Here is a 13,791-nt window from a genome sequence, read left to right on the forward strand (position 1 = left end):
CTTAGGGGCCTCTTTCCAGAAATAGAGCCCAAGGGACAGTGTTTTAGGTCATCAGCCTTATGATACAATTATAGCCAGATCGTTCGATGCATGAACGCCAAGACTCAGTTTCCAACGTCCCCAAGGCAATGTGCATGCCCCCTGTGAAACGTTCTTACAAGCGGGGGGAGGGGTCCCAATCTATGCTCAGCCGCGCCCCATGTCTTTATCTAGTGGGTCCTGTAGAGCAATGAAAGCACTGCTTACAACTCAAACACTTGACCTTGCAGGTTCCTGCTCGTAGTGGCAAGCAGGTAGAGCCTTGAGTCTCATATGCTGCGCTCTAGCGCTTAATCCCATTAAACTTATTCTCTCTTCTTGGCACTCCACACAATGCACACAGCAGCGGCACTTGTTTTCATGTACTGCCCAGTGGTATTGGGGAGAGACACCAATCACACCCCCTGCCGAGAGTGCCCAGGGCGCAGCGGAGATGCAGGGAGTGGCACGTGCAGTGCAGCCGGAGTGGCTACGCGGCAGCTCTGTTGGTTAAAGTGGGAGAGGGGCACTCGTCCATACTCACTGTGCACCGATACAGTCAGGCCCCATCCAAATGAAGTATACCCAGGGTCTGGGCGGCCCTACCAGGGAAGCAGCTCTCAGCTGTCTTGTCTTCGCTCGAGTCTGCCTTGAAATTCTTCCTCTCCTGGTAGGGTGACGTTATGGCGGCTGCCCTGGTCTTTTGCTGGTCCCCACCTCAGGCACTGCAGTCCACAGTCTCGTGGCGATCGGGTCCACCCCGCTCCAAGGCGCTGGTCACACGGGCCCACTCCGGTGTCCAGCAACCGGGGTCCCCAGTATTCCGGCAGGTCCCTGACAAGGCCTCAGTCGTTTTCCAGAGTGCTTCCGTCGTGGCCAGCAGGCACAGCCCAGCCCTGCTCAGAGTCCATCGCCAAGTCAGCAGGGCCCAGCCGGTCCACACCACAGGCTCACACTGCCGCACCAACAGCAACAGAGGCCACCGCTCAGGTCCACGTGGTGGATAGTCCACTAGGGTATCTCGTTGCTTTGTGGTGTAGTCTGCAACGCAGCAGCCCACAGGGACCGACATTCGTGGCAGTGTCGGTCAGGCCTCGCAGTGCAGGGCTCCACTTTCAAACAGTATTTCTCGCCCCAGATACAGTCTCTTCTCGCTGCCCGGCACAGTATGCTGCCGCCGCAGTTCTGTACCTATATTAGGGGAAATCAGGGTCAGATGGCCCCTGGCAATTATAGCAGGTTGAATGGGCCTTGCCTCGGAGCTTTGTTACTTTGTCATAGCCATGTTTGTTGGTTAGCCACACCCCCCCCAGATACAAACATAAGGGGTGTCTGCCAAAAGACACAGAGAAAATCTTCTTCACAAAGAGGTACACATTCTCTCCCCAAAGGCACCGAGCCATCTTTGAACTGTCCCAAGGGGTCTCTCACCACAGATCAAGAGCCACTACCTTCTGAGAAAAGCATAGGGGTTGTTTGTTCACAGGGAGTTCAGTTGCTCAATACAAGATCTTCTCACACAAACATACAAAAATATTCAAAAATGTGATGCACTTACCTGTCACCATACCTGGCCAATCGGAACTGGTTTGCAATGATGCAGGCTTGAAGAGGTCCAACTTTCCCACCAGGAACAAAAGGTTCTGCCATTCCTCCAAGCAACATATCAATATTATTGGGAGTCCCATAGTGGTCCATCAACGTTTTAGCCAGGTCACTATTATTCAGGACTGTTTGGAGTTCTTCCAGATTTTGTGGTTCAGTGAGTCCACAAAAACGCCGCCAAGCATTGTAACCTATTGCGAGAGATAGACAGTAGATTGGTGAGAATAATGTAATTTTCTAATTTGTACCTGGCACCAGAAATCAGTTAAAAATGTATTGGGCAGTGGGAAGTTGGAAGGTTTAAAGCAACTTTCAAAATCATCAGTGAGGGTCAATGTACCATGGCATTGGTGTACATTAGAGATATGTAGGAGCAAAACTATCAATTGTCTCATGTCATCGATGACACTTTTATTCTGATTTGGCTACTTAGCAAACAATAATTTGAATTCTGCTGTTTTTAATTTAATAATTGACAGTTTTTAAAGTGAAACCACATATCCCAGGATGAAAGGTGCATATGTTTAAAAGCCTGGACTGGCTGATGGGACAGAATTATATAATAAAGGAGCACAAATGTAGAATCTAAGATCTCCTGTGTTTTATTGTGCTCATTTCGAAGCCCATAGGATGAAATGACTTACTGACCAAATACCCACCCGGGTACGTATTTCTTAATTTTCTCACTTCAATTGTTGGTTCTTCTTGCCCATGTATCAGAAAATCAAAGTTTCTTCATTGATTTAGAGGCTCTGTCATTTGCATATGTTAGGCTGTTTGTTAAATATCTTGGTGCTAACCTTCTTAAAACCATCTTTCATAACCACCGTAGGAGATCACTAAATCTCCCTAGCTACTGCACTTGCAGTGACTTCTAGGGTTAGGAAAACCCGAATGGGGGGCTGCTTTTTTGGTGTTTGTTCCTCCAGGTTATGGAATAATCTCCCTTTGATTTTGACAGTAGAACCCGTTGAGCTACTGTCAGGGAAGACCTTAAAACCTGGCTGTTTAGACAAAGCTATTCCTCCTAGTGCCATTGCACTAGCTTTCACCAGTTTCTCACTCCATTCTCCCCTCTTTTCAAGGCTTTTTCGCCTTCTGCGCTGCATCTCGATTCTTCCTGTTCCTACGAGGGCTACAATCCTAGTGCCGGGACACTCCAACTAGAGTAATCTGTGCGCTCTAGAAAACTTCATAACATAACATAAAGGTCAGGTACCACAGCCAGCTTTTTAAATATAATCACCATACCCCTCTTTTTGGGCTGTTTTTTCCGGTATGAAAAAGCTTGATTTTCGACCTCTGTAAGCGCCCCCACCGGTTTCCTTTTATGAAATCAGTAAAGGAAGTAGTTCCTTTTAAAAAATGTGCAAGCCATAGAGAAGTAACCTGAGCAGAGGCTGAAACCTGGTACCAGGGCAGTCAAAAATTAGTTAAAAGCAGTAAGTGGGTCTTATTTAAAAAAATATGACTAATTAAACAGGAAGTGTATGCTTTGACTGTACAGTGAAGTGGTGGGTTGTGTCTACTGCAGTAAGAGTTAAATGTAAAGGGAACAAAGAAAGAAAACCTATTTGCCATGAACACTATATGAACACTATATGGCACATTGAGAAACTAGGGCATGTTTAAGAAACACTATTGGAGAACTGAGACTCCCAGTCTAATTTAAGTTTCACCCATGACTGGCTGGCACATTTAGCAGAACGTGGGCAAGTTTAAGTAGTCAGCTGCAGAACCTGCCCAACCTTCTGGTATATTTGTGCATCACACTGGCATTTTTGAGCAGTAACTCTTGCAAGCTGGCATAACGAACATCATTCACAAGAAGTGCCTGAGAATATTAGAGCAGTACCCTAATGTTATTGCAGAAACCTCAAGCATTAGAGTAATTCTCAAGTATGTACTAATGTAAATGCCATGGTAGATTATGTTGTATTTTTCTTTTGATGCTCACATTTTGATGGGCAGCAACACACTATATGAAAAGCACTGTTTTGCTGATGGCAGAAACAATGTTGAGCTGGGCAGCCAGTATTAATGCTGGGCATACAACAATTTTCTAATAGACACAGTTTTATTTTTAAAAAAAAGTGCTGTAAAAATGTACTGTTTACTCTGATTGTTATTGTTGTAAATGAAGGTAGCGTAGTCCTTGTAGTTCCTAGTAGTTACTTTATTCATGTAAGATGGTAAGTTAAGAATAAGATAGGAAAACCCCACCAGGAGCAGCCTCCTGCTGCTCAGCCCTCCATCCAACTGACAGTCTTACACACTCAACATTCCAACAGGCTCTCACACCAAATATTCTAGGCTAGGCTAAGCAGCAGGAATAAGTACAACACATCTCCCTTCTTTAATAGAAGAACAATATATAGGAATAAAATTGTGGAAAACAAGTCAAATCAGGCAACTTCAGAAATTAACATAAAAGAAGGTAAGATCAGCAATTAACATTCACTCACGCAAATCACGCAAACCAGCAAATTACAGTCACCATCACCTTCTCCATTCCTCAAACAAAAAGACAATACTCCCAAAATGAAATAACCAACACACCACCACAGCAACACACAACATACAAAACCAAAGAAACCAAACAAACTGACTGGCCAGGTCAGTACGAGGCAAAAGGGCCCCAACTCACAGCGTGACAGGGAAAGGTGCAACAATTATAGACACCAATACAAAACATACGAATGTGACAACAGTCACGACACTTAGGTCATGCGCTGACGCGCTCAAATCATGGGCTTGCAAACTCATAACGACAAAAATAAAATCAAGTGACCTGTTCACACACTGCCATACCAAAGCAGTCGTTCCAAAAACGCAAAACCTGTTTAAGGCACATCTACAAATCTGTGCTCTTACTTTGGAGAACAGAGCCTCTCCACAGTTTCTTACCTGAAAACCATGTTGTTGTCCCCTAGGCTACTTACCTGGATGGCTTAGCTCTCTATCTTATGGTTTAATAACTGAAGCCTCGAGTTTAGGTATCTATCTTTCCCTCCTTCCCTGGTTTCTTACCTCTGAAGCCGTATTCTCTCTCGCCTTTGTCTTTTTGACCTATACTTCATGTTCTTTCTGCCTCCTACTCGTTTGTCTGTGAAGATTTATTCTCTTCTATCTGGCTTCTTACTGTGGATACCAGTGTTTACCCGCTTTGCTCGGTTCCTCACCTAAAAGCATGTTCTGTCCTCTATTGCATTAATACCTGGGATGCCGTGATCTCGGCCCCGTTGCACGTAGCTTGCTACTAGATCATGTCCAAAGCTCTCGAATACTTCGAAGAGACGCTCGCTCGGTTCATCACCCATCAGCTGATTCTCCCTGTTCAGCTCTGTACGATTTGACACAATGAGGCCACGAAGTACAGGGTCGATGCCACCTGCAAAACCAAATTATCAATGTGATTATTACATCTGTACCGTGATCATAACTATGTTACTATGTTGAAGGAATAAGGAAGCTTAAAAAATCTACCAGTTTACCTAAGACGTGGCCTGTATGAAGGGTTATGAAAGAAAGACTTTCTGGTTAGCCTTCAGTAATAGGCAAACCATTCATGGTCTGTTAAATAATTTAACAGAATCTAAAGGTATCTTCTGATTGTTTAGAGTAAATACTTTCGTATGGCATATGTGATCATTCAACCACCCTTGTAAATTGTGGGGCATTCCGCAGAAAGTAGAGTTTTGTTTTAGAGTGCATGTATGGTTTGAACTAGGGCTGCACCTGAGCACTTACAATGTTTGCATTGGACTGCATGTTCCTGTTTGGTGTAGTGTGCTGGCTTTGATTTCGATTAGCCCTTTTCAACTTGGATTTACTTTTTGAGTTTCTTGAATGACTGATATTGGAACATCCCTTAAATCACTGACTGTTCCATTAAATGCTGATTGCGAACTGTTGATTTGTCATCCTGCGAGTAATATAGCAAAGTAGCTTCACTGTGGCTGTAAACCAGAAAGGGCACATTTTTAAACCAGCCAATCACTTACCTTGGAAGTCTGTGAATAATTATCAATGTTGATCACCTTCGAACCTACACTTGGATTTTCCCTCACTCCATTTGGTCCTTTGAAAGTTCAGGTTGTTGATTTCTCCTCACTGTATAAAAGCATTGCAATGCAATTCTTAGGGTCTATCTTTGACACCAACTGGGTGTAAGGGGGCTACACCCATGCTACTGACCTAAATCAGAGCTTCAGGCTGTCTGTGGAAGGATATGTTCAAAGAGTAATACCGTAACAAGCTGAAACTAGCCTACACTGATTTAGAGCATTCCTTATGGGGTGGCCTATATTCTGCAGTAAAGGGCCTTTGTAAGAACCTTTTACTAGATTTTGAGCTTTTTTGTCTGTCCTTTAGTCATAGTAATGCCTATGGGGCCGATTCACAGAACTAGCTTAAGACAAAATCCTAAACTTACTACTTTTGGTATTCACAGAAGGAATTTAGTAGTAGTAAAGTTAGGATTTTGTCTTAAGTTTGACTTAAGAAAAACTTAAGACAAACTTAAGACCGACTTAAGACAGACTTAAGACAGGCTTTAGACAAACTTAAGACAGACTTGAGACAGACTTGAGACAGACTTGAGACAGACTTGAGACAGACTTGAGACAGACTTAAGACAGACGTAAGACAGACTTAAGACAGACTTAAGACAGACTTAAGACAAAATCCTAACTTAAGACTGTCTTAAGTCTGTCTTAAGTTTGTCTTAAGTCTGTCTTAAGTCTGTCTTAAGTCTGTCTTAAGTTTGTCTTAAGTCAAACTTAAGACACAATCCTAACTTTACTACTACTAAATTCCTTCTGTGAATACCAAAAGTAGTAAGTTTAGGATTTTGTCTTAAGTTAGTTCTGTGAATCGGGCCCCATGTGTGCAGGATTCCATGGATACAATCAGTTTTTAAAGATGATTGACTTTCACTCTACGAAACAGATCTTGATTACACTCAATATACAACATCTCTATATTGATTTCCTTCAAAGAACCTCCTTAATCTGTGTAGAGGAATTTAGGGGGAAACCATCTTATTGTAAAACATACTCATGTCTTTCATGATGCAACTAACGGAAAAGGCCAAACAAAACATTTATTCAACTATGAAAGGAAGAAATCATGTACTAAAATTTTGTGCTGTCTCTGTACTTGTTCCTTTGAGAAAAAGGTTATTTTCCAGCCAGGTATCCTCAACCTAAGTACTTTCATGCTGTTTAGAAGCTATATACATTGAATCGTAGCCATGTGGGAAGATAATGCGACAACAGCTAGCCAGTTTGTATGCTAGATAAACCAACAGAAAAATCAATCGAAACTGCAGCTCAAATACCTGGACTTGAATTAGAGTCGAGGATGAGAAATTAAAAAGTAAGGTACATTTTAAACCTATGGATTGAAACTCTATCGATTGAAAGCTTCGGAACAGAGGGACAAATTTACAAGCCCCTTGCGCCACTGGTGCATCACTTTTTGTGAGGCACCAGGAGCGCATTTTGCTGCCCCATATTTACATGGGGAGGAAAAGCAACCCTGAGTGACTTTTCCTGTCCTTGAAAATACAGCCCCTTTACATGCAGCATTGGAGGGGCGTTCCATTGATGTTGCTGTGGGTGTTCCCACGCAACGCCCATGAAACCAGACACATGGCCAGATTTACAAGAAATCATAAATCTGGAAATATATCTGAATGCTACGCCTCCCCAGGGGGAGGCGTAGGGAGGCACAACGAGGAGACATGATTTCATTTCTCCTCATTTTTTTCCTCTTTCTATGCGTGCGGCATTGGTATATCAGAGGTTGTGTAGAATAGAGAGAGCAAGGAATTTGCATAATATTGTAACATCGTGTGGAACACTCACGGAACATCAATTCGAAGGAAATTGAATGTGAGAGTATTAAGTATGATCAAATGTGTATGTCAGTATCAGTGGCTAATAAATACTCTCTGAATGGTTGCCAAATATCCTTCGGTCTTTAGGTAAGGGGAAGTAGTGTTGCATACCAGAAGGGGGTCTGGGAGCAATGTAACATTGATTATTAATTAGAGATGTTCAAATACCGTAATCCAACAAGCCTCAATGTGTGGACAGGTCCGTGGGGGGGGGGGAGTGGGCACAGTTCAAACGGATGATTTGTTCCTTATTTCTGTGAAGTATAATACCAAGGTATTTAATGGAGTCGCCGCACCACTGTAGTGGGTATTCACCTGGCACCATGGGTGTAATGACAGGCAGAGGAAACATTTCTGACTTTGCCCAGTTTATTTGGAGACATGAGAATTCCCCAAACCGGACAATGTTCATTAAGAATGGGAGCAAGGTTGTTGGTTGCTGATGGAGGAATATCATCAGCATACATTGGAATAAGCAAAGGACGAGGTCTAAAACGAAAACCATGATGCAAGAGTTGATCCTGTAAGTGACAGACCAGTGGGTCCATCGCTACCCTTGTGTACCCTTTGTAATCATGAATTACTGAGTGATGGATCCATCTACTAGAAAGCGTACTATTGGCTGTGAATAGATGAGCACAATCAGTGCAATAAATCCCTTAGGGAGTCCGAGCTCCTCCATCACTACCCAAAGGAAGGGTCACTCCAGGGAGTCAAAAGCCTTCTCTGCATCTAATAGAGCAGCAGCCGCAGGGACCCCTGGGGATACTCAGTTAGGTACAGTGAACACTGTGCGGAGATTATGAGACTTGGACCTGCGAGTGACAAACCCTAATTGGACTGGGGAAATAATCTTAACAATCACTAATGTCAGTCTGGTAGATATTACTTTGGCTTTAATGTTTTTTTTTTAATTCAATAAAGAGAGAGGCCTATATGAAGAAGAGCAGAGATGAAGGTCCTTGCTGGGCTTGAGTAGAAGAGTACTCATCTCCTCTCAGAAGGAGTGTGGCAATACCCCATCCGCAAGAGTTTCTGCATACTTTTCTAGCAGGTAGGGAATGAGAATGGACTTGTATGTTTTATACAATATAACCATTAGACCATCAAGGCCAGGGGCCTTAGAGCCATCTAATACGTCAGTAGCTTGTACTATCTCCTCCACAGAGAAGGGTTTGCTAAAAAACTGATGGTAAGCATCCGTTGCCCACACCGTAGCAATCTCTTCGAGATAGGTCTGTCTGGCATCACCATCTCTTGCAAGTTTAGTGGAATATAGCTGTTTATAGTAACAAAGTGGTAACCCATCTACCATCATCAAGCAGAAGGTCTGTTATGTAGTCCGGTCCGCAATTGGGGCGAAGTAGGCACGCACATGTGCGTCCTGGGAATTCGCCCTCCCCTACTGCCGGGCTCTGGCATATTTGCCAAGATATTTGCCAAGATGACAAACTTCTCTGTCTGCTTCGAATTGGAATTCGTCTAGGAGTTGTGAGAGATGTAGCAAGCGGAAATTGTCAGGATGTGGCGTATTGAGCATATCTAACTCTTCTATGTCAGCTCCTATGCGTTTTATGCTAATTTCATATATACCGAAGGACACCAACATGTTTTGAAATACAAATATGCCTGATATATGCCCTAAATGCGTTGCAAAGAATGGCTTGATGGGACACTGATCCGCAATTTGAGCTAAAGTGCTCCAGAATGGGGTCACGAAGTTCCAAACAGAACACTGCGCCCAGGAGGGCAGTCCCCGGTAAGCACCATCTCCTCTCAACTCCTCCACCAAATGGGATATTGAGGGCTATCCAGACAGGGGAGTGGTCCGATAATGTAAGTGGTAAGTGCCGGGTGTTGCCCAGCCAGGGTAGGGCAGTGTCTGACAGGAGCCAGAAGTCGCTACATGACCATAACGCATGTGGCGCAGGGTAAAAAGTGTATGCTGGTGTGTTCGAGTGTTTATGTTGCCATTCATCATTAATATCTAAAAGTAAACATTCGACCTGGGGCTTACTAGTAGTATGAGTTCCAATGAAATCTAGCAGCGGGTCTTGTAGCAAATTGAAATCGCCCCTCCTAGTAGTACAGTGTCAGCATAAAATCTGCCCATGGTCTTCTCCATTCACCGGGACACGCGCCAGGTGTGTCCATTATCACCTCTACTATTTGCTCTTGCTGTGGAGCCCCTGGCGATTGCCATCCATAAATCGGCGGAAATTCAGGGTCTTCGGCTCGGGCGGGTGGGAGGAGAGGTTTAAACATAAGATTGTCCTCTTTGCCGATGACCTCCTCTTCTTGACACTTACGGATCCTGCGAGCTCTCTCCCCGCGCTACTTGATGTACTCTCTCAATTTGTATTGATCTCAGGACTGAAAATCAATCTTGCCAAGTCACAGGCGCTTAACCTTACCCTCCCCCCGCAGCAGCTGTAGGACCTCGGGGTTGTTATCCCCTTCCAATGGGCCCCACTCTCCATCCGCTACCTACGTATCAATGTTACGGCTACCCTAGACTCGTGGACGCAGGCGCATTGGCGGGCTTGTAGAAACTTAGTACGGGATGAACTCCGCAGTTGGAAATCGATCCCCATTTCCTGGTTAGGCTGCCTCAATGTAGTTAAGATGGCCATCCTTCCTAAGGTGCTCTACCTTTGTCAAGCGCTCCCAGTGCCTATTCCCCAAAGGGACATCTTGTGCCTTCAGCTGGAAGTTACTTTCTTTGTCTGGGGGGGAGACCACGTTTCTCTATAAAGGTTTTAATGCTACCTCTAGACCGGGGAGGGCTAGCTTGTCCCGACTTTCTGGTCTATTACTGGGCATCATATTTGAGCTATATTTCGGAATGTGTGATTCATGGACAGGGATGTGGCCTGTTGCCCATTGTGGGACCTAGCCTGACTGCTGAGAGGGGCCAGGCATTGTAGCGCTTACATTGCCACTCCGACAAGAACTGTTTTGGAGATTTGGGATAGACTAGTAGTGACCCAAGGCCTTACCTCCTTCCCCTCCCCTAAAAAACCCTTGGCGCATAATTCAGAGTTTCCAACGGCTCTGCACCCCGCCTCCTTTCCTGCGTGGGCAGCTGGTGAGTGCCGTATCATTCAAAGGGAGAATTTTTAAACCCTTTGAGCAGTGCAGGAAGGAGTTTACTCTCCCTAACACAGCGCACTAAGAATGCTTTCAAATTCGCCATTGGCTTCACACGCCTTCCTGCATAGAGGGCGCCACTCGCCAGCTCATTCCTTTTGAGACCTTAGTCCGATCTTTTGAAGGCCCCAGAGGGCTGATCTCCAAGACCTACAAGGTACTTCAACACTCACATGCAGTGCCTCCACACACCTACCAACACCATTGGTAGTTGGACCTCGAGGAAGATATTCTCCCTGACGAGTGGGAGCAGTTATGGTGGGAAATTCCATGCCTTTTTAAAAGCATTGCACAGCAGGAGACGGCATATAAAATCATGACCCGTTGGTACTATACCCCCCTTGGACTGCAAAATATGTTCCCTGGCTTTACTCCTCTCTGCTGGCGCTGTCACAGCGCCAAAGGTTCCTTAATGCACATATGGTGGTCCTGCCCACTCATTAAAATCTTTTGGAAAGAGGTCCTGAGCCACATTAGGGAGACAGTGGGGTTCCTTATACCGAGTGACCCGGGGATAATAGTTTTAGGGCTCCGTCCGAGCTCCCTTAAAGCTATGACACACTCGGACTGCCGCTTGATCTTGCACATGCTTACAGCTGCAAAACAGGTGATAGCGCTTCACTGGAAGAAGGCTTTTTCTCCCTGTCCTGAGTGTGGCTCACTCGACTATGGCATTTCATGTCTTTGGAGTTCCTCTCACACAGACTAACCCACACTGATGCTCAATTTGAGCGCACTTGGCAGCCCCTAGTCTCACACCTCTCTAAATTGTAGCATGGCCGCTCTGTTCCCCCTCGCTTGAGAGCCCTTCAACTCTTTGCTGACCTCTTACTTCTACGGGGAGGACCTTGTGAGGACGAGATGGGGTAGTTGGGGGGGAATCCGTATACATTCCTGATACATGACTGGACATGCTCCCGGGCCCGGGGCGATTGCTCACCCTTCCCCGGGGCTTCCCTGCACCAAGGAGATGCTGCATCATCCTCTCTCCCCTCCTCTTCTTCTCTGTCTTCTCTTTTCTTACCTTCTTCCCTCTGCATCTTTGAGTAGTGTGGTTCTGCTCTTTGTTCTCTTTCCACTTTTATTTTGCAGGCTAGTAGCTCTGGGGGTCTCCCCCTGACCATTAGTTGCGGGCGCTATTTGACACCAGTATACGCCGGTTGTCCTTGGTATGGTGAACACAGCCGGTGTGTGCCAAATCTTGGGCAGCCCTTAACGAGAGGCTATGTTATCTTAGGGCTCACAGTGTTAGCTCCCGACTGCACTATCTGGGGTAATGATTGGGGTTCTTTAGAGACTTTTATAAAGCTTAGTACATTTGCCTTTTTTGGGGCTCCTGTTATTTACTAATCTTTAATGCTCGGCATCCTCTACCCCATATAGGCTGCTGGAAATGCGACTGTGCTAGTCCAGTAAGTTTAGCCACAGGTTTTCATGTTACTCTGCCTGCTTGATCTGTGCTGTTGCTACAGCACTGGGTAGGGATCACTAGCCTGGAAGGAGCGCTGGAAAGAAGAATTTTGCTGCAGCTGTGCACACTGCCATTCTCGTGTTTGGTGAGGTTTAGACAGTACCCTGACCGATGGAGCCCTCCATCATGTGGGCCCTCATTCAAAATGGAGGACATAAATTCCAAGTAGTTTTACCCTGAAATCGTTAGTAGATATAGTGGATACATGATGCAGCCTCACCTGTATCATGGTTATGCTCAGACCAGAGTGAAGTAAATATTCTGCATATTTCACATCATGCACATGCTATTTAAGGCCAGAGATGGTCCCCTGGCAAACAGAGCTCACTCAACTGTGGCCACACATTAATCTGACAGGTACGAATTAGGCTTGGATTCCCAGCCTCAAGAGCTGCCATTTTAATTCAGTACAGAAGTGTCGTGGAATTGTGTGCCCTTGGCTGGCTTTACAACTATATACCTAGAACGCTGTTAAAGATTCATCTGAGAGCATCACTAGATAGCCCATGAGGCAACCTGTATGATGTAATTTATTTTGTTACGTTATTTATTATTTATGAAATTATACAACATAGTGAAGTTCAATCATGGTGAAAGATAAACTAGGATGACATACTCAGGCTAACAAGATTCTATCATACACATCTGCCCCAAAAGAAGCAACCTTTGAGGGAGAGATCCTGTGATGATTGAGCAGAAACCTCAGATATGCCTACAGCAAGTGACATCATGTAGGTGACAGCAGACTCCTGAATGACCCTAGACCACAAGATAGACTCGATCTCCTTAGAGATGATACTCATCAAAGGCAACATGAGGAGGGCAGCCAAAACGAAAAATACTACAGATACTGCAGTGGAAAGCATCAAAGAAAAACTACAAGAAATGTAAGCTATAATATATAAATTAGAGCGGATCACCCTCTTTCTGAAGGCAAGGGTAGAAGATGCTGAGGTGGACCCAGATGCAAAAACTTCTACTTCCTCATATTCTTGAAACATGTGGAGGTACCCACTGCTAAATATTCTCATGAGACATTTTTGCTGGAAACTTTGAAACGGAAAGGATTATGTTAATGTTAATGTTAATTGCAGTTTTAAAGCGCAAACTGTTATCCAAAGGTGTCCTGGCACTGTGTGAAGACCTGATGAGGGCTCAAATAGTGTGGGTATTGACCAACTTAGTTTATGAAAAGCCAAGTTTTCAATGCCTTCCCAAAGGCCAGTAGATTGGTCATGCATCTCAGGTGTATTATCTAAACTGTCCTGGATTTGAATGGCTTATTGTGCACTGGCAACATGCTAAAAACCTGGCCACAAGCTAGATTTGGGAATTTTTGAGACAGGGATGCCACTCTTCAGTGGCCGTTCACATCGAACATACACAAGAGGGAACACTGAAACAATATCGATGTCAAGAATATCGATTTACAAATATATCGAGGAAAAAATATAGAATACCAAAATATCGACCTCCTATCTCCTAACAGGTAAGTACAAAAATATCTAATCAAAAATATCGATGTAAAAAATATAGTTAGTCAAAATATCGAATTTTTAAAAATGCTCTAAATTAGTTAAAAATTAATGAAATAATAAATATAATTAACTTAAACATACGTAAAATACTTAAATAACCTTAAAAA

At 44.3% G+C, this 13,791-nt stretch overlaps 1 protein-coding gene across 2 annotated transcripts in view; it reads right to left on the bottom strand.

Annotated features, from left to right (window-relative positions):
* LOC144824457 (myeloperoxidase-like) overlaps positions 1-13,791 on the bottom strand; it is a 432,332-nt gene that overhangs the window by 22,268 nt on the left and 396,273 nt on the right. For both annotated transcript variants that reach the window (XM_078683553.1, XM_078683554.1), the window contains 2 exons: positions 4,841-5,014; positions 1,577-1,814 (listed from right to left, as the gene is read on the bottom strand). In XM_078683553.1, coding sequence (XP_078539679.1) covers positions 1,577-1,814; positions 4,841-5,014 — 412 coding nt within the window. The remainder of the gene's footprint in view (positions 1-1,576; positions 1,815-4,840; positions 5,015-13,791) is intronic.

This window comes from Lissotriton helveticus, chromosome 3_1 (assembly GCF_964261635.1).
Source record: "Lissotriton helveticus chromosome 3_1, aLisHel1.1, whole genome shotgun sequence".
Taxonomy (NCBI): Eukaryota; Metazoa; Chordata; class Amphibia; order Caudata; family Salamandridae; genus Lissotriton; species Lissotriton helveticus.